Here is a 21735-nt window from a genome sequence, read left to right on the forward strand (position 1 = left end):
TACTCTGCTAAGGCATGCATATATTGTAGAATTGGGTACAACTATCTGGTGATGTATTATACATTCTTGATGATTTTTTTCTTATATGCTTGTAGTATGTATGCATGTTTTGTCATTGTATTCCTATGGAGGCCATTTGATATTGACCCACAACAAACTATAAGAAATGAATAGAAGAATAGAGCGGTTATGGGATGTTGGGGCAACGTCAAAGAGCCAATCATTTTTTCATCTCGGGCTTTGAATTTTGTAGTTATCATTTAAAAAAAAAACGTTTTGTAATGCTTTTGGATTTGTAGCATCCAGTTTGGGTCTGCAGTATTTTGAATGAAATTATTTTCCATGCTACGTTCAATATAATATCATTTTGAGTGGAAAATAACCCGCTCGAGCTTTCAAACCCAAGTCAAAAAGGTTTTCGCTGGTTGTTCTCAGAAGTAAAAAGAAAAGTTTTAAAATTTTATGTATTTTTTTCAAGGGTTGGATATCTCACGACATTACAACTGGTATCAAAGAAAGGTTACAAAATATAGGCTTTTGACACATTTAACAGACCAACAACACTCAGTAAGTTTTGACTTGTGATTGGTTAAAATTGATAATTGTTATGCCGAAAGTTTAAATTTTATGCATGTGAGAACTTAGATAAAATGCTAGGTACATCATATGAATTTAGTATAAAAAAAAATGTAGAACTTATGTAGATTTTCTATGTACTAGGCAATGAAATTCTATTGCAGTGATTTTTCTTTTTAAATTTGCGTTGTATACTCTTGATTCTCTATGTTGATGAAATTATAGTTACGGAAAGTAATTACACATTTGTTATTGAGGTTATTTTCAAATTATATTTACCAATTTCTTTGAGTGCCAATAAACAACTAGCTGTTTCCGTTCAAATTCCAAGTTGAGTATCATTTTTTCTCATCAATGACTGCAGAAATCACAAAGATTAACTTAATTCTTCTGAATCTTGGCATTGATATTCCCAAGCACCAACTATTTTTTGTGACATTTATCAGTCATTCAAATGACAATGAATCTTGTTTTTCATTTGAGATCGATTATCACTTTGTTCATAAGAATATGGCTCAACAACAACTAGTTATATGGTTCATCCCCTTACAGTTACAAGTAGCAGATGTGTTTACCAAGCCATTAACTAAACTCATCTTTCACTCTTTCAAATAAGCTTTTTAAACTCTTTCAGAAAAATAAACTAAATCTATGTTTTAAAATTCAAAGCACAAACTTGGCTTATAGCAATCTCCAATGCTGGGTTTATGGGGGAGTATTAGTGATACTAGTTCAGAGTCAAAACTTATCCAAATAACAGCTAATGAAAGATAAAATGGTATCAATATTCTAGAAGGATACATATGAAGTATCAAAAGATAAGTTGCAACTCTCCAATCTCGGCAAATCAGACTACAAGGGAAGGCAACTCGGTCAGAAGGAAAACAACCACCAACTGTTGTATTGTAACCAAGTGATCTCACCACGATATGTGGGAAATAGTCTATACAATTGTAAAAAGCCAAGGATGGTAAAATAAGAAAAGCATTATCCCTCATTTCGAACCACGTAAATAGAGTGTGTTTACTTTCCTTTTCTTCTTCTCACTTCCGTTTAGACCTTTCATGGAAATGGGTACAAATTTCAAAAAAAATCCTGCTAGCTCATCCTTCACATGAGAATGCTTTCATCAACGGGGAGGTATGAAAGGATTTGCACAAGAAAATTGGTAGGACCCACTTGTGTCAACACACCGCTTTTCTACCATGACAATTTGATGTTTGTTTCACTCATAATACTAAAGAAAGGAAAAGGGATGTCAGCTTAGCAATTTCTCATGAAAATTACTTGAAACAAACATGCCTTGTTTATTTGAACTACCCTAGAAATGAGTGCACAAGAATTAATTTATTGATGATTGATAATAGAATGACAATTTAATGGCAGAGGTGCAACATCCCTAAAAACTTTCAACATTTCTTTTATCTATTAGAACTAGAATAACTACATAAAGACACCAACATTTATTGGCAGGCTTCCTGAGGTAGCAAACGCTAGAATTTTCTCCTTTTCTTTGTAGGGAATTTTGCTTTTGTGGATGTTGTATTGATGACCTCTAGCAAAAACATGTATCTATGCATGACAATGCGTACAAGAGTAGCATCAAACAGACTGCAACTTCAATTTTACTTCCGATGGAATACGTGCAGGATGGTTGTTTTTGTCAATCCAAGCAATTATTGAACTTCCTTCCAAGACTAGCTGAGAATTTAACAAGCAAAAAGTCAGCAGTTTTTCCTTTCTCTCATCCAATTGACATGATTTCTTTTTACTGTCAATTGTGATAGTCACCTCTTGATTTGGAAGCTTGAAAATGAAGAAATCTAAAAACAGACGTGTGGTAGAAACTTTTGAAATTTTCAGTCTCAGGACAAACCTATCTCCACGCTGCATCCACAATTACAAAGTGCAAACTTCTTAGCATCATGGAAGAAACCCTCTATCTATTTTATATAAATTGAAACTTGTAATATATTGTTCATCCCATACAAAATAAACGAAAATGATATTGACCCCTACTTATTTCATTGAGTGGAAATATTGAAATAGTAACGGTCCAAATCACGCTAAAATTCCGTATGATAAAATGGACAATCACCAAAGATGCTACAGTAATCGTGGTGTGATCCAGGAGAAGTGCCCCTTTTTATTAAGGGGTAGGCGGGAAGCAAAGTGTTCTGCACCCTTTGTCTGTTAAAAGGGCCAAGCACTTTATAAGTGTTCGTCCAGAATACTGGACCATGCCTCGGGGGGCAGCCGCTACCGAGCACCAGTCGATAGGGCTGAATTGTTTGGCGACGAACTCTGTGTCTACTTTCTACAGTAATTGAATGGCTAACTACTTACGTGTAAAGGAGTGATAAAGTTGAGAGACAGCTTGTGTATTGCAGCTGCATGGCCTTCAGACTGCAATTCATTGATATCGAGACCAACTCTTTCAAACACATCTGTATAACCTGAAATACACAGGGAATGTAGTGCACCATTAACTAATGTATGCATTCAACCAACAAAGAAAAACAAAATTTTTGAGAAATCAATCTTGAAACACATGTTTCACAATTGGCAGGCAATCAAATTATTTGATTGCCTGTTAAGAAGAACTAGTTCTGCAATTTTTATTTCCATCAGCATTATGAAATAATTAGAGCTGGTCAAAAATGATAAACAGTATGTTAAAGGAGAATATTGCCGGTGGTGCCCTTGAAAATCAAAATCATGATGCTTGTGTGTAGGCACATGTAAACCTATGAATGCCGTCTGAATAAAAATCAAATCATGATGATTGGGTTATATTCTTCCTTTGATTCTCATTCTTCTGAAGCCAAATACAGGGTTACATTTTGGTGAATCCATCAGTACTGTAGCTCAAAAAATGGTTAAAACCAAACTAGAAACAAAAACAAAACCATTTCAGTCTCACCATGTTCGAGGTAATGGAAATATATGGCATTATTAACAACTCCATATTGGTCCAATTCATAATCACGAACTTGAAGCTCAACATCATGACAGCCCTGCACACTGAAAATGTCGAATCCCAAATTAGTACTCTTTGATCCTCCTGTTATTAGGCCTGGCAATGGGCCAGCCCAGCCCAGCCAGCCCACTCGTCAATTTGCCTGGATGACAAGCCTTACCAGGCTGTGTACATCTAGTGCACACCACCATAATATTCCGAGTCTGAGTCAAAATCAGAATCCGATTAGTGCAGATGCGATTAAGTCAGACTCAGTAATGCCTAGATCCAACCTGGTTCCAGCACATTTACATCCCTTGGGGAGGTTCATAGTTGTAGTGAGAGGGAAGTACCATGATCCATTTTGCACATCTTGGTTTTGGAGGAGGCTGAAAGGATCCTTGTTAAGGAGTAAGCTGCGAGGAGGTGTCAGACTAAGCAGTCTCTGAGATGGCAACTTGGTTGTTGATGGAACCCTAAGCAGAGCGGTTGAGTTTGAGCCTGCAGGCATTGTGGTAATGGAAGGGTAGATGGGGCGGAAAGCTCCATAGCTGAATTTGGTTATGGCTTCCATCTTCTGTCACCAAGTTGGGTTCCTTTGTGTCTAATTGCATCAATTTATAGCCTTATTCACAGCCTTTTCTTGCAGGCAGCCTCCTTCTCTACATGTACGATTTTGCCATTTCTAAAAATTTTCTGTTGACTGAACAAGCATGTCCCTCTAAGTTGCACGATGGATTTTTTGTGTCAAATTCAAATCCAAGTTTGGGTTTCAATGAGATTTTGTGCGTGTCTTTTTCCAAGTACTCATAATCATGTTCCATGCTGTCTTGCAACTAGGGTGTCAGCGGGCCAGGTTTGGTTCTGACACTCAGGTAAAACCAGACTTGAACAAGATTTTTGGGTATGGTATTGAGTCTGGACCTAAGTCTAATTGGGTTTACTATAAGAGAAATCATACCTGGAACTGATAAGAACTACATGAACCAGACCCATACTATACCCCGTAAAACCATACTTTTTATTATTTTTACATTAAAAATTTGTGGATCCTAATCGAAACTCGGGTCGGGCTCGAGTCTGGTATAAAATTTCATAAACTATACCCGGGTCCATGTATTAATGGGACCTTCAGGTCCAGACCCAGCTCTTAATCAGTTCTTCTTCTTTATCACAATACCCTGACCCTATAGGGTATGGTTCGGGTAGGGTCTGAATACTCATACTTGCAAGGTTGAAGATTGTTGAGGAGATTGATGAGATGTAACGGGTCGGGTCCTGCCTCACCCCAGCTTGCCAATAAAATAAAAAATAAAAAGTCGCCCCTCTAGGAGCCTTGCAAAATGGGGGTCATCAGTAGAGGTGTCAATAGGTCGGTTTTGGTTCAGACCTAGGTAGAACCAGACTTGGTCTCGATTTTTTGGGTATGGTATCGGATCTGAACCTGAGTCTAATTGGATCCTACATAAGAAAAATGATACCCAGACCCATTAATGACTATATGAACCAAACCCAGGCCATACCCAATGAAATAATATTTTTTTCATTTTTACATTGACAAATTATGCGTCTTAATCAGAACTCGGATCCCGACCCATAATTGTGCGTGTCGGGTTAGGGTAAACCCGAACAGTGGACGCCCCTAATCAATGCTTGGATGGCTGCTTTACTTCGACACCAAAAGAGTAAAAACAGGAACAGCACGAGAAATTCCAGCTTTACTTGCCATATGTATGTGCACAGTCACAAACCTGGTTCTCGGGAAAATGTAGACGAGAGAAACTATCTTATGATTTTGAAAAAAATGCTCTTTCATGTCACAAACCTGGTTCTCGGAAAAATGTTGACGAGAGAAAAAATCTTGAGATTTTGAAAAAAATGTTATTTCATGTCAGAGACCTGGTTCTCGGGAAAATGTGGACGAGAGAAAATATATTGAGATTTTGAAAAAATGCTCTTTCATCGGAAGATTACCGTCCCTAGAGTTCCGTGCTGGTTAGGTTTTCATCTGGGTAGACCAGGTTCTAACACGATTGAGGATTCTTTAAGATAAAGATAAAAAAACCAGTGAAATACGAACCTGTTGGCTTTCCAACGTGCTGTCCCTGTTTTCACTCTTTTCGTGTGAAAGTAAAGCACCATCCAAGCATTGATTAGGGAAGTCAACTGTTCGGGTTTACCCTAACCCGACCCGTACAATTATGGATCTGGACCCGAGTTCCGATTAAGACCCATAATTTGTCAATGTAAAAATGATAAAAATATTTTTTGGTCTGGTTCATGTAGTTCTTATGGGGTTCGGTTATTGTTTCTCTTATTGGGGGTCCAATTATTCTTAGGTCAGGACCCCATACCATACCCAAAAATCGATGCTAGGTCTGGTTCTACCTGGGTCCGAACCAAACCTGGTCTATTGACACCCCTACTGATGTCCCTCATTTTGCAAGGTTTCAGAAGGGGTGACTTTTTGCAAGGTTTCAGAAGGGGTGACTTTTTAGATCTCTTTTTTTTTAATTGGCAAGCCAGGTTGAGGCAGAACCCCACCTGTTACATCTCATCAATCTTGCCATCTCCTCAACGATTTTCATCCTTGCAAGTAGGGGTACCTAGACCCGACCCAAACCAAACCCTATAGGGTCTGGGTATTGTGATAAATAAGAAGACTTGATTAAGACTTGGGTCTGGAACCCGATTAATACATGGGTATAGTTTATGAAATTTTATACCAGACACAAGCCTGACCCGAGTTTCAATTAAGACCGGCAAATTTTTAATGTAAAAATGACACAAATTATGGTTTGGGTTTGGTTGATGGAATTCTTATCGGGTCCAGGTATGGTTAATCTTATATTAGACCCAAATAGACTCAGGTCCAGACTCAATACCATACCCAAAAATCTGGTTAAGTCTGGTTTTACATGAGTGTCCGAACAAAACCCGACCCGTTCACACCCCTAGTTGCAAGACATAATTATGAGCGACTTCATTACTTGGAAAAGACATGCAGAAAATCTCATTTTAGTTTCATTGTATTTGAATTTGACACAAAAAATCCATCGTGCAACTTAGAGGAACATGCTTGTTCAGTCAACAGAAAATTTTAGAAATGGCAAAATCGTACACGCAGAGGAGGCTGCCTGGAAGGAAAGGCTGTGAATAAGGCTATATAAATTGATGCAATTAGACACAAAGGAACTCAACTTGGTGACAGAAGATGGAAGCTATAAGCAAGTTCAGCTATGGTGCTTTCCCCCCCATCTACCCTTCCATTACCACAAAGCCTGCAGGGTCAAATTCAACCACTCTGCTTAGGGTTCCATTAACAACCAAGTTGCCATCACAAACACTGCTTGGTCTGACACCTCCTCACAGCTTACTCCTTAACAAGGATCCTTGCAGCCTCCTCCAAAATCAAGATGATCAAAATGGATCATGGTACTTCCCTCTCACTACAACTATGAACGTCCTCAAGGGATGTAAATGTGTGGGAACCAGGTTGGATCTAGGCATTACTGAGTCTGAGTTAATGGCATCTGCACTAATCGGATTCTGATTTTGACTCAGACTCGGAATATTATGGTGGTGTGCACTAGATGTACACAGCCTGGTAAGGCTTGTCATCCAGGCAAATTGACGAGTGGGCCGGCTGGGCTGGCCCATTACCTGGCCTAATAACAGGAGGATCAAAGAGTACTAATTTGGGATTTGACTTCTTCAGTGTGCAGGGCTGTCATGATGTTGAGCTTCAAGTTCGTGATTATGAATTGGACCAATATGGAGTTGTTAATAATGCCATATATTTCCATTACCTCGAACATGGTGAGACTGAAATGGTTTTGTTTTTGTTTCTAGTTTGGTTTTAACCATTTTTGAGCTACAGTACTTATGGATTCACCAAAATGTAACCCTGTATTTGGCTTCAGAAGAATGAGAATCAAAGGAAGAATAAAACCCAATCATCATGATTTGATTTTATTCAGACGGCATTCATAGGTTTACATGTGCCTACACACAAAGCATCATGATTTTGATTTTCAAGCGCACCACCGGCAATATTCTTCTTCTTTAACACACTGTTTATCATTTTTGACCAGCTCTAATTATTTCATAATGCTGATGGAAATAAGAATTGCAGAGTTAGTTCTTCTTGGCAGGCAATCAAATAATTTGATTGTCTATCAATTGTGAAACATGTGTTTCAAGATTGATTTCTCAATTTTTTTGTTTTTCTTTGATGGTTGAATGCATACATTAGTTAATGGTGTACTACATTCCCTATGTGTTTCAGGTTATACAGATGTGTTTGAAAGAGTTGGTATCGATATCAATGAATTGCAGTCTAAAGGCCATGCAGCTGCAATACACAAGCTGTCTCTCAACTTTATCACTCCTTTACACGTAAGTAGTTAGCCATTCAATTACTGAAGAAAGTAGACAGAGTTCGTCGCCAAACAATTCAGCCCTATCGACTGGTGCTCGGTAGCGGCTGCTCCCCGAGGCATGGTCCAGTGTTCTGGATGAACACTTATAAAGTGCTTGGCCCTTTTAACAGACAAAGGGTGCAGATCACATTGCTTCCCGTCTACCCCTAATAAAAAGGGGCACACAGTTATAAAGTGTTCTCTTGGATCACACCACGATTACTGTAGCATCTTTGGTGATTATCCATTTTATCATACGGAATTTTAGCGTGATTTGGACCATTACTATTTCACTATTTCCACTCAATGAAATAAGTAGGGGTCAATATCATTTTTGTTTATTTGTATGATTAACAATATATTACAAGTTTCAATTTATATAAGATAGATAGACGGTTTCTTCCTTATGCTAAGAAGTTTGCACTTTGTAATTGTGGTTGCAGCGTGGAGATAGGTTTATCCTGAGACTGAAAATTTCAAAAGTTTCTACCACACGTCTGTTTTTCGATTTCTTCATTCTAAAGCTTCCAAATCAAGAGGTGACTATCACAATTGACAGTAAAAAAAAATCATGTCAATTCGATGAGAAAAAGGAAAAACTGCTGACTTTTTTCTTGTTAAATTCTCAGCTAGTCTTGGAAGGAAGTTCAATAATTGCTTGGATTGACAGAAGCAACCATCCTGCACGTATTCCATCGGAAGTAAAATTGAAGTTGCAGTCCGTTTGATGCTACTCTTGTACACATTGTCGTGCATAGATACATATTTTTGCTAGAGGTCATCAATACAACATCCACAAAAACAAAAATTTCTACAAAGAAAGGAGAAAAATGCTAGCGTTTGCTACCTCAGGAAGTTTGTCAATAAATGTTGGTGTCTTTATGTAGTTATTCTAGTTTCAATAGATAGAAGAAATGTTGAAAGCTTTTAGGGATGTTGCAACTCTGCCATTAAATTGTCATTCTATTATCAATCATCAATAAATTAATTCTTGTGCACTCATTTTCATTCCTTACAATTCCTAGCATAGTTCAAATAAACAAGGTCTATTTGTTTCATGGGAAATTGCTGAGCTGGCATCCCTTTTCCTTCCTTTCCCAATATGAGTGAAACAAACATCAAATTATCTTGGTAGAAAAGCGGCGTGCTGACACAAGTGGGTCCTACTAGTTTTGTTGTGCAAATCCTTTCATATCTCTCCGCCTATGAAAGCATTCTCATATGAAGGTTGAGCTAGTTCGAGTTTTTTAAAAATATGTACCCATTTTCATTAAAGGTCTAAATGAAAGTGAGAGGATGAAAATAAGGAAAGTAAAACACTCTATTTATGTGGTTCAAAAGGAGGCATAATGTTTTTCTTATTTTACTATCCTTAGCTCTTTATAACTGCATAGACTATTTTTCACATATCGTGGTGAGATCAGTTGGTTACAATACATCAATTGGTGTTTTTTTTCCTCCTCATCGAGTTTCCTTCTCTTGTACTTTGATTTGCTGAGATTGGAGAGTTGCAGACTTATCCTTCAACCCTTCTAGAATACCGGTACCATTTGATCCTTCATTAGCTGGTATTTGGATCAGTTTTGAGTCCAAACTAGTATCACTAATAGTCCCCCACAAACCCGGCATTGGAGATTGCCATAAGCCAAGTTTGGGTCATGGATTTTGAAACAAGGGTTTAATTAATGGCTTGGTAAACACATATGCTATTTGTAACTGTGAAGGAATGAACCATGTACCTAGTAGCTACTGAGTTACATTCTCATGAAAAAAGTGATAATCAATCTCAAATGAAAAATGAGATTAACTGTCATGTGAATGACTGATAAATTGTCACAAAAAATAGTTGTATCTTGGGAATATCAATGCCAAGATCCTGAAGAATTAAGTTAATGCATGTGATTTCTGCTGCTGTTGATGAGAAAAAGTGATACTCAGCTTCAGAACTTGAACGAAAATAGTTAATTGTTTGTTGGCACTCATAGAAAATGGTAAATATCTAAGTCCATAGTGAATTCACAATTTTACTTGGAAATGGCCTCAATGACAAATGTGTAATTACTTCCAGTAACTATGTCATCAACATAGAGAAGCAAGGGTGTACAACCTTGAGTATCTTGGAAAATTTAAAACAAAAAAACTGCATCACTGCAATAAAATCCCATGGCAAATAAGAAAATGTTGAACCTATAGAGCCATGTATGAGACAATTGCTTAAGTCTTTATAAAACCCTTTTTAAATTATAATCATAATTAGGCTTTTGAGGATCTTAAAATCTGAGCTATTATTCCATTAATACAGGTTCAATTAAAAACACACACAAAAAAGTATTTTTTATATCCAATTGGCAAAATTTTCACCTATGAGCCAACATTAAAATTACCTTTTTACTGGTGTAAAATATGTGCATGCCCATAAGTATGTTATACTGGCGCAACATACATTATGTCAGTATTACATCTTTACTGGTGCAAAAAAAATTCAACATTATCGTTATGGTGCTCTGTGTGATGACGAGAGAAAATATATGAATAAAGTCAACTCTTGGTAGTTGGGTGTACCCATTAGCAACTATGCAAGCTTTTAATCTATCAAGAGATCCATTTTCTTGGTAGTTGGTAGTCAGTGTGATGACTAGAGAAAATGTCTTAATAAAGTCAACTCTTGGTTGTTGGTTGTACCCACTAGCAACTATGCAAGCTTTTAATCTATCAAGTAATCCATTTTCTTAAGGACAAGTTCCCAAGGGCTTATGTTTCATCTCTCATAGCTTGATACCACTTGAGGTGGTTTAAAGCCCAAAAATTACGTGGGATTGGGTTTCAATTCTCGTGTTTGGACCTAGTTATCATATTGTGAGAATTCAAAACTGAAGTACTGCTAATAACAATATCACCTTGATTTACATATTGATGGTGGTGTTATTTGAGGTCATGATTTTGCTGATTTTCAGCAAGATTTTGTCCATCTAACTGACCCTTGATTTCATATATATTTGATTAGTGTGAATTCCATGATAGGATTCAACTGCTTGGTAATCAGCAGTCGAGAGGTGCTTATGATCTAAGGTTGATAATGCCATAGAGTTGGTTTACTGGTCTGATTACAACTTGCAATCCACTCAGAAAATATAGAGACCTGATCCTGATTAATTGTTAGAAGAGCTATAATTGTCATTGCCTCAAAAAGAGAGTTAATTCTTTTCATAAAAAATTAACATGTGTATCAATGTACGCATGCTATGTTTCAACATGTTGACATCGACAACCTTGGTATTTTTTTTTATAACCCCAAAATACCCAATGAAGAGATCTCAAATCAAACTTATGCTTAACATAGTCTCAGAGACATGGATAGTATCATGACCCAAAAACTTGTATATAATAATAATTTGTTTGTTTTTTAAAGTCTTTCAAAAGGTGATATCATGTTCAAAAACTAGCATAAAACCCTAGTGGTACGGTTGAATAATAACTGGTGGGGTCTGCCTAACCCAGCATGCCTTTAAAAAAAAAATCTTCAAAATTGGCATGGGGAGCTTATTAAGCAACCAAATGGCCATGCAAAAGGCCTTAACCCAATATATTTTGGAAACATTGGCATGAAAAATCCTCGAAAGGCCAAGTTCAATTATGCTCTAATGTTTCCTGTCAACATGACCATTTTGTTCAGATGTTTTTGGGCAAGACATGCTATGGTGAATGCCATAATCCTACAAATATCTTGAAAATTAATGCTAGAAAGTTCACCACCACCATCGGATAAAAAAATCTTAATATTCTTTTGAAAATGCATGGTTTATAACCATTTTGTGAAATTCGTATAACTGATACAATAAATCTGACTAAAGACACAATGGGTAGAACCAAACAAATCTATTGCAATTATCAACCAAAATTGCATAGTACCTAAATCCTTGAACCAAAGCTTCAAGTGCAAGACCCCACAAATTACAATGAATTTTTCTTAAATTTTAATAGAAATTGATTCTAAATCTAAAAAAGGGAGACAAAGAGATTTTTCATTGCATAACTAGAATAAATACTAGAATTTTATTCAAAAAATAACCATATTGTACAGAAAATATGACATGTTTTCATAAATGACCTACAATTTTTGTTGTTCTCTCAATGTCCAAAATCGCCAATGCCCAAATTCACTATAACCTTTTTAACCCTCACATGTGCAGAACATGCAAACTTCACTCTTCAGATAATGCAAACAACCACTTAAAAGGAGTTCCACATGTTTTTTTCTTGCAAACATTATGAAGGTCGCAAAAAATTTATGTGTGAACTTGTTGTTAATCTCAAACTTTAGAACATCGCACATATGTGTTATCATCGCAAAACATTTTTCCCTCCCTTGCGAGAGAGAAACGAATTTCGCGAGTCAAACTCGACCAAAGTTTTGAAAATGGTTTTAAAAATTACTCGCCTCCGTTTTGAAAATTTGCGGAAAAATTCCGTGGAATGGGATCCGCCTGTCAGTACGAGGTTCAACCGTTCCTGGCGCCTTTACCAGGGGTAATTGAACCAAGGATCAATTATGTGCTTTAACTCGACTCAAATATCTAAATTATGCTCTATTTTTCCTAGAATGCACAAAGAATCATGCTTGTGCTATGAAATTTTGAAAATAATGCAAGTTTGAGAAAATATGATGTTTGCTTTGGAAAATTGAAATGCATTTAGACAAGGACTGGAAAATGCTTGAAAATGGAATTCCTAGGAAAATCATTGAATTTTATTGGAAATCAGAAATTTGCATTGGAAAGTGATTTCTCAGGAAAATTTGAACTTTAGAAAATCGATTTTGAAATTTGGAATTGCTTTTCTGAGAAAATGGATTTGAGAATTCTGAGAAAATCTAAGAAATTCATTGGAAAATGACTTTTGAAATGGAAAATGAATTCTCAGGAAAACTGGAAAATATGAGAAAATCGATTTCTGAAAACTTGGGATTTTGAAATTTGAGAATTTGAAAACATAGGAAAATCTTGATTTGAACTTGGAAAATGCTTTGAAATGTCATTTGAAAACTTAGGATTTTGAGAAAATCAGATCCTGAGAAAGACTTGGAAATTCTTGAGAAAACTGATTTTTTTTTTAAATTGAAATTGGAAAATGAATTTGAAAATAATGCAATTTGAATAATATGAATGAATGAATATGAATTTGAAAAGGGAATTTCATTGAGGAATTGAGAAATTCTTTTGAAACTTTGAGAAATGCAGTGCATTTTTGAAGTTAGCCTAAGTGTGTAGGCTGAATGTGGCTAATATGAAGATCATAAATCTTGGTTTTCTTCGTATTCTGACTATGGCCATAAATACAAATCCCACCGAGTTTATAAACTCCATAAGAGCTTGTGCACGTGCCATTCGTATAAACTATAGTGAATTTGAAATAATGTGCATGAATCATACATCACATATTGAAATTTGCATAAATTAAACTATATGCAATGCAACCCTATTCTAAGCAGAAAAGTAACTCTTATTCCAAATTATTACATTTGAGGTTACATTGAATTGAAATAAAAAAAATAAAGCTAAGTCTTCTTCTTGAATGTTCCTGCAAAACTAGAAAACAAGGTTAGCACAAAAATGTAGGTTTTTCTGAATTTATCCGAAAATATGGGAAATTATCGGATATTATTCAGATATAAACCCAAATTCATACCCCTTTGATATAAACATGATAAATAATGAATAAATTTCTAAAATAAACTTGAAAATCCGAAATTGGGGTCAAAATAACCAAAATACCCCTGATGACCTTAAAATCAAGGTTTTTTGAAAGAAATTTTGTAAATTTTGGAAATTTAAAAATCAAATGAAATAAATCAAACATAATATGATGAAATATGATGATATGAATGAACATTTATGGAATTAGAAATTGAAATTTCAAAATTTAGGTCAAAATAACCAAAATACCCCCAATAACAAGACTATGGCCTTGAAACCAGGGTTTTCTGAAATAAATTTTGCAAAATTGAAAATAATGAAATGCAAAGGAGATTGAAATTAACCCTAATATGATTCTACATGTTTATTTACATGATAACAACCTTAAAATGGCGAAAATATCATAAAATATCGAATTTAACCTGATTTTCGGTTCTGAATTTAAAGATAAACTAACACATGGAGTAAATGAACTTGGAATTAAACCAAATTTGGCATGGACACCTAAAATAACCCTAATAACAGAATGGAACTCGAATTTTTTTTTTTGTATTTTTAAGTATGGAAATTCAAATAAAAACCTTAAATTTTGTGATTTTTGCCTAAAATGTTGATTCTAAAGGGGATTCAGGATATCAAATTTACATAAAAATTTTCCAAATTTTATGGGGTGACAGAGGACAGTAAGGCAAGGATTTTTGCCTTTAACACTTTCTATTTTTGACCTATGGTCGGAGCTGTACCACTCCGGCAAGTCGGATCAAAATCCGGCGACTCTAGGATTTAGGGGAAACAGACAGGTTTCGGTAGAAAACATGGGAAAACTGTAAGGCAGATGGGAAAAAGGCTGAAATTATGGGAAAATATTTTTGACAAACATAGGAAAATTTTATATTTTGACACCATTGGGATTCGGGTTATGGTTTGTAAAAAGTCATATTGTTATCAGAGATCTAAATCTCTGGAATTTCTGGACATTGGAATCTGTTAGACAGAAAGGGAAAATCCGGGAAAAATAATGAAACAGATCCACAAATTCCCACATTTTGGGAAATGACAGGAAATTATGTTAGGAACAACTTTCGTGTTGAAAGTTTTTGCAGATGAGCTACAGATTGGATGGAATCGGTGAATTAGGGTCTGTCTATACCCTGACAAAAGAAAATCGATATTTTCCCAGAGGTCTGAGAAATCCGATTTTTTACAGAGGTCAAAACTGCTTGGAAAAACCTCAACATTTCCAGATCATTAGTGGATTCAATTATAAATCTACTGTGATTTTTGGAGAGCAATCCGAATCTCCCACAAGGGTGGTGTCGGAGGTTCTTGTCTGCTAAAGCATAAACTGGAATTTCTGGAGGGTTCAAAACCCGAGTTTTGTTTTTATTTAATCAATAGGATTGCATAACTCAAATCGACTCCAATTTTTGGCAGGATATCATAAACAAGCAAGGTATTCATAACAATTTTTTTTAGGATTTTATTGATAAAGCAAATTGCATGAAATAAAGATACGATTGTGCATGAATTAGAAAACTACGAATATCAATACGAGTTAAAATTAACTGAACAAAACGATTATGAATCTATGAAATTAACTAAATGCAGAACCTATAAACACAAAACCCTATATGATGATGATGAGAAACAATGAAATCAAAGAGGTATGTTTGATTTTTTTTTTTTTGTTGTTGACCATCGGTGAGAAAGGATCCGATCCATAGATCGGACGGATCCTTTTCCTCAATGTAGCCTCATGACATAATACAACCAGAAATTAACCTATGGATTTAACTAAAAAAAATAGGGATAAAAGGATGCTTTACCTTGGGATCTTGGTGCACGGTTGGAGATGTTGCTGCAAGTTGCTGAGAATTGAGAAAGATTGAAGATGATGGCTGCTTTGAAGATGGCGATGTGGCTGCACTATTGGAGGACTGGATAGTTTGGTTGCAAGGATGGACCGGCTGCAGGTGGTGGCATGCTGGTGTTTGTTGGCTGCAGCAGCTGATGGTGATGAAGAGATGGGCAGCAGCTGGGCATGAAGGAGGTTGCTGATTTTGGTGGTGATGGCACTGGCTGCCTTGTTGAAGGCTGAAGATGGCTGCACCTTGATGTGGGGGCTTCAAGGAAGTAGATGCTGGACTTCAAAGGGCTGCAAGAGGGAGTGGCTGGACTGTTTGAAGAAAGGTTGAAAATGCAGCCATGGAGGCTGCAACTCAAAAGAGAGAGAGAGAGAGAGAGAGAGAGAGACCTAGGTAGGCAGCCGTATGAGTCCTTTCCTCTCTCCTTTTTTTTTTGGTTTTAAACTTAGGTCTTTAATGAGAGTGGACTTAGGGTTTTAGAGGGGATAATGAAAGAGAGGGGAATGAGTTTACGTGAATGGCTGGAGAAGAGGGAAAAGAAGGGAGGAAGGAAGGGAAGAAGGAAAGAAGGAAAAGGAAAAAAGAAAGAAAGAAGAAAAAGAAAAGGAAAGAAAGGAAGAAGAAAGGGAAAGAGAAAGGGAAAAAGAAAAAGGAAAGGAAGGAAATGAGAGAGGGCTGGAGGTTTGGGTGACCACCTTGTGGGTCCCACCTTAGGAAAATAAAATAATAAAAAAAATAAAAAAAATAAAACAAACAAAAAAATAAAATAAAAGGTAAATAATTTTTTTCTTTTTTTTTTATAAATTAAAATAGAAAATACAAATGGATGGGCCATCTCAGAGCGGGTCCAAATTCCACTTTTGAAATTCATTTTGACGATTAAAGGGGTAAAATAGTCTTTTCAAAAAATTTCCAGACGAAACGAGCTATTTTTGGCAGTTTTTGAAATGAGCTCGGATTTTGAAGTTCAATACCTTGTTGCGAATCAAATCCAATGTAGAATTTAAAAATTTAATTTTGGAAGAAATCCATATTGTTTTTCTCGAGAAAATACTTCCAAATTTATTTTTAACCGAAACGAGCTATTTTTGGCAATTTTTAAAATGAGCTCGGATTTTGAAGTTCAATACCCCGTTGCGAAGCAAATCCAGTGTAGAATTCAAAAAGTTGTGTTTGAAAAAAATCCAGATTGTTTTTCTCAAAAAAAAAAAAAAATTTAAAAACGAAACGAGCTATTTTTGGCAGTTTTTGAAACGAGTTCAGATTTTGAAGTTCAATAGCGCATTGTGAAGCTAATCCAGTGTAAAATTAAAAAAATTGATTTTGAAAGAAATCCAGATTATTTTTCTTGAGAAAATATTTCCAAATTTAGACTCCTGGGGTGAAAATGTCAATTTTGGAAACCCGAGGTTTGAAATTGATTTTTGAAAACTTTTAAAACTCAATCTGGATTGAAATTTATAAAACTGGAGTTCTGGACTTCGAAAATGAAATGAAAGGTGATGAAGTGTTATGAAATGCTAAGAAATGATATGAAATGATGAGAAATTATATGAAATGCTGTGCGGAATGCAGACCCTGAATGAAGAATTTTAGATGTTAGACCCCGATTGGCAGCTGTACCAATTTAAAAAGCATTAAAATTGATAAAATTTGCAAAATAGCTCAAGAAATGGTTTTCGGGACTCTACTGGGTCAGAGTGACACTGAAAATTGGGGTTCGAGCTGGATTGAACTAATATGAGCTAGATTGAGCTGGGTTTTAGAGTTTCAGAACTCAAATGAACTGACCAGGCACTGAATCAATTGACCTTTCCGACTGAATTTTCAAGAAAAGCTACCATTTTTAGAGAAATGGTACGGAATGGTCACTGGGGTGAAGTGAATTACGAACTTGAACTGGGTTTGAGCTGAAACAAAGGTCAGTAATACTGAGGTGAACTAAAATCGAAGCTTGAACACTAGCTCAATTGGCTGAACTCGACTCAATTTCAGTTGAAAGAGCTAAAATGGACTAAAATGGCCTCCTGGACACTTGGAAATGGTTTTGAACTGAAACTGGAGTGCTTGAACTTCTGGTGAGCTCAAGTTAGACTCTGGGGAGTATGAGTGACTATGAATGACTGACTCAGAGACAATTGGCTTGGATTTGAGTGAGAAATGAGCTCATTTCTGAAGAGATGATCCCATTTTGGCAGTAATGGTCAGAAATGAAAATGGCCTGTTCATTGTGAGCTCAGATGAGCTTGACTTGATTGACATTCTAAATGTTCTGAACTGACCAATGAGCTTGGTTGACTCCGACTAACTGGGGTCCGGGATGACCTAGGGGTAAAATGATAATTTTCTTAATAAAAGTTGGTAAAATGGTGATTTTCTGAAACTGACTCGGGTTTGACTCCTACACTGACCTAACAGGGTTGGCACTACACGAGGAGGGTTGTTTGAGAATGAATGTGGAAAATTTGGGGTGTTTACAAATGCCCCTCTTTGCTACTAAGCCGTCTTGAGGACGAGCTTAGTGGCAAAGAAAAACACACCAAATTTTGGCTATAAAAATGCCCCACTTAGAAGGATCTGACTGGGTATGAAGAAATTAGCCCTGATGAAAATAGTAGATATGAAATGGAGAAGGAAGAAGAAAATTTACTTCAAAAGAAGTGAGATTCAGGTTTTGCCCTTAACCTGGATGGGATGGGAAATACTTCGCATAGAAACGAAGCTCAGGTTTAACCCTTAACCTGACCGGGAAATGAAAATGGTAAGTTAGATGGTGAATAAGACAATTTTCTTGAAGAGGAATAAGGTGACTCTTTCAACAACACGAAAGATGAATTCTTTTGACAACGCGAAAGATAACAAGGCGATCCAAAGGAACAAGGCGATTCTTTCAACAACGCGAAAGATGACAAGGCGATCTAAAGGAGCAAGGCGATTCTTTTGACAACGCGAAAGATGAAAAAAGGCGATCCAAAGGAACAAGGCGATTCTTTCAACAACGTGAAAGATGACAAGGCGATCCAAAGGAGTAAGGCGATTCTTTTGACAACGCAAAAGATGAATTCTTTCGACAACGCGAAAGATGGAAAAAGGCGATCCAAAGGAACAAGGCGATTCTTTCAACAACGCGAAAGATGATAAGGCGATCCAAAGGAGCAAGGCGATTCTTTTGACAACGCAAAAGATGAAATCTTTCAACAATGTGAAAGATAACAAAGCGATCCAAAGGAACAAGGCGATTCTTTCAACAACGCGAAAGATGACAAGGCGATCCAAATGAGCAAGACGATTCTTTTGACAACTCAAAAGATGAATTCTTTCGACAACGCGAAAGATGGAAAAAGGCGATCCAAAGGAACAAGGTGATTCTTTCAACAACGCGAAAGATGACAAGGCGATCCAAAGGAGTAAGGCGATTCTTTTGACAACACAAAAGATGAATTCTTTCGACAACGCAGAAGATGGAAAAAGGCGATCCAAAGGAACAAGGCGATTCTTTCAACAACGCGAAAGATGATAAGGCGATCCAAAGGAGCAAGGCGATTCTTTTGACAACGCAAAAGATGAATTCTTTCAACAACGCAAAAGATGAATTCTTTCAACAACGCGAAAGATAACAAAGGCGATCCTTTCACAGAAAAGGCTAATCTTTCAACAACACGAAAGATGATAAAGGTTACTCTCTCAAGGAGGTAAAAGTTGATATCAGGATGTGTCAAGATGGACATCATGCTCTTCACTTCATGTCAAGATAGTAAGAAAATATTGCCAAAATGTTAAAAATTGTTTGTTGATTCAAAATGCTTGAAATTGATGTATATTGGTATGAAAATCTTTCATCTTTTCTACCTGAAGTATTACCTCCGACTGGGCTTAACTCTATAGAATCAAGATTCGAATTCAAATTGCTTGCAATTGGCTTTTTTCAAGGAAGCTATCAATTTCTTTGATATGAGCAGAAAAGAGAGTATTCTTGATATTGTGAGAGCAATTGGTGAAAGAATATTGATAATAGAATTTCACAAAATTAAAGAAGATTCTTTGGCAAATTTGGCAGTCTGATATCCTGGGATTCTTTCCTCATGATAATCTTTCTGCCCACTTTTTTTTCTTTTTTGGCAGAATTAGAGCTCTCTTAGGTTTTGGGGGATTTTATTACATCATCCTTCATTTTGAAGATGTCCTGACTTTTCTCTCTTTTTTTTTTTTGGAAGGGTACGTCACAAACTCCTTCATCTTGGAGATGTTCCGATCCTTCTTTTTCTCTCAGGGATTATATCGACGGTTATTGGCTCATTGGTTGGAAATCTCTTGATGATAGCGAAAATTAAATATCCTTTAGGGTTTGTCGGGAGGCCCATCACAGTCGCCTTCATCTTGACGGTGCTCTGAACTTTCTCTGGAAGGATCCGTCACAAACTCCGTCATCTTGGAGATGATTCAAATCTTCTTTGGCCCCGGGGGTCTACTAGCCTAATTCGCCTTCATCTTGACGACAATTGAGAGATCCCTTTTGCAGATATTTAATTGCAGATTAGGTGATTGAGGAGATATAAGGATTTAATAGATTTTTCTGTATCACCCAGGATATTTCGACTGCTTTATTTTCCAAGAATGATCTTTAAAAATGTGCCATTGACTGTGATCAATACCGATCACTTATGGCTTTGCAACAACATTGAATTTCCTTTTGCTGGCCATATCGAGGATTTATTCTTCATCCTTTTGGTTGACCAATAGAAAGAATTCGAATTTTGAATCCTTTTTCACAAAAGCTTTGACCTTTCGAAAATAATATTGAAGGTATTTTGAGGTAATGTTTTTGTGCAATAAAAATTTTGAAATCAACAAATATTTAATGGCAAATTGGCAAAATGTTCTTGAAATCCTTGGTGAAAGAAATTGCTTGAGGTCTAATTGACACATCCATGACCAAATTGAGTCCTGAAAAGACTTAGTGAAAGATCAACTTGAAAGTTGGGTTTTGTTTTGACTAACCAGCTCGAAAGCAGGATTTATTGACCGACCGGCTCGAACGCAGGATTTGTTGAACTACCAGCTCGAAAGCAGGATTTGTTGAACTACCAGCTCGAAAGCAGGATTTGTTGAACTACCAGCTCGAAAGCAGGATTTGTTGACCGACCAGCTCGAAAGCAGGATTTGTTGACCGACCAGCTCGAAAGCAGGATTTTGTTGATTTAAAAATGATTGACATTAATGAAATTATAACCCGAAGGCTTGAAAAGTGATAGATATTGACAAAGTTGTAAACCGAAGGCAGGAGAATGATTGATGTTGGTAAGATCGTAACCCGAAGGCTTGAATTGAGAATCTGATAGAGTGGACGGCCCAGAGGCCTGATTGATCAAATTGGATGACCCTAAGGTCAAGATTTGAGAATTACATGACCCGAAGGTCAAAATTGGGAGTCAAATGATACAAGGGGTCGAAATGGGAAATCAAAGGTTGAGATTGAAGGATTGAATAACCCAAAGGTCGAAATTGAGGATTTGAATGACCCGAAGGTCAAAATTAGAAATTGAGTGACCCGAAGGTTGAAATAGAGAATTGGGAATTAGAAAATTGGAAATTGGATGACCTGGAAGTCAAAATTGAGAATTGGCATACTGGGAAAAATATGTGTAAAATAGTTCAACCTAAGAACGACATTGGTTCTGTTGAGAACGACATTGGTTCACTGGGAACGACATGGGTTCAATAGGGATTCAGCCTAAGAACTATCAATTCCATAGGAATTTAACCTAGGGATCACAGTCTAAGAAGTAAGGATTAACTTGTGAGCTTTGAATGGACCAGGTGCTAAACTGGGTTTTAAGGGAAGATTTGAATCAGAATTCAAATCTTCAAGGAAAAACTAAATGAATTGGGTTTTGAAAGAAAAATTCAAGTCGGAACTTGGATCTTCTAGACCAATTACTAAATTGCAGAAAAGTTTGAGTAGGAGTTCAAACCTTTAAAGAAAAGCCAAGCGAATTGGATTTGGAAGAAAATTCGAGTCGGAACTCTAATTTTCTAGACCGATTCCAGGCATTTGAATTGGATTTGAAAGAAGATTCGAGTCGGAACTCTAATATTCTAGACCAATTCAGAAGGGAAAGAAATTCGAGTTGAAACTCGAATCCCAGAGGAAAGAAAATTCGAGTCAGAACTCGAATCCCGCAAGAAGACTAGATCAACATGGATTAGGTTTGAAAACATTA

General features: G+C 36.5%; 1 protein-coding gene and 1 long non-coding RNA gene across 2 annotated transcripts; one reads left to right on the forward strand and one right to left on the reverse strand.

The window, feature by feature from the left end:
- Positions 1 to 2327: 2327 nt before the first annotated feature.
- LOC149813274 (uncharacterized) lies at positions 2328 to 3898 on the reverse strand. Its single transcript, XR_016428356.1, has 4 exons — positions 3889 to 3898; positions 3500 to 3600; positions 2923 to 3032; positions 2328 to 2463 (listed from the first exon to the last, which is right to left on the reverse strand). It is a non-coding gene; the product is annotated as an uncharacterized LOC149813274 (long non-coding RNA).
- Positions 3899 to 6738: 2840 nt separating this feature from the next.
- Positions 6739 to 8958, forward strand: LOC149813275 (acyl-acyl carrier protein thioesterase ATL4, chloroplastic-like). The gene is made up of 5 exons (XM_089992170.1): positions 6739 to 6970; positions 7254 to 7354; positions 7824 to 7933; positions 8400 to 8495; positions 8586 to 8958. The coding sequence occupies exons 1-5, from the start codon at positions 6750 to 6752 to the stop codon at positions 8682 to 8684; spliced, it is 627 nt and encodes a 208-aa protein (XP_089848296.1). The 5' UTR covers positions 6739 to 6749; the 3' UTR covers positions 8685 to 8958.
- The last annotated feature ends 12777 nt before the right edge of the window (positions 8959 to 21735 follow it).

The sequence above is a fragment of the Nuphar pumila genome, chromosome 16, assembly GCF_984573655.1.
Source record: "Nuphar pumila chromosome 16, dmNupPumi1.hap1.1, whole genome shotgun sequence".
Taxonomy (NCBI): domain Eukaryota; kingdom Viridiplantae; phylum Streptophyta; class Magnoliopsida; order Nymphaeales; family Nymphaeaceae; genus Nuphar; species Nuphar pumila.

Bases quoted from the DNA above. Each gene is read 5' to 3' on its own strand.
- LOC149813275 (XM_089992170.1), top strand. From the start codon at position 6,750: ATGGAAGCTATAAGCAAGTTCAGCTATGGTGCTTTCCCCCCCATCTAC. The intron at 6,971-7,253 runs GTACTTCCCTCT...TGACTTCTTCAG, and splicing joins GATGATCAAAATGGATCATG to TGTGCAGGGCTGTCATGATG. The intron at 7,934-8,399 runs GTAAGTAGTTAG...TTGTGGTTGCAG, and splicing joins ACTTTATCACTCCTTTACAC to CGTGGAGATAGGTTTATCCT.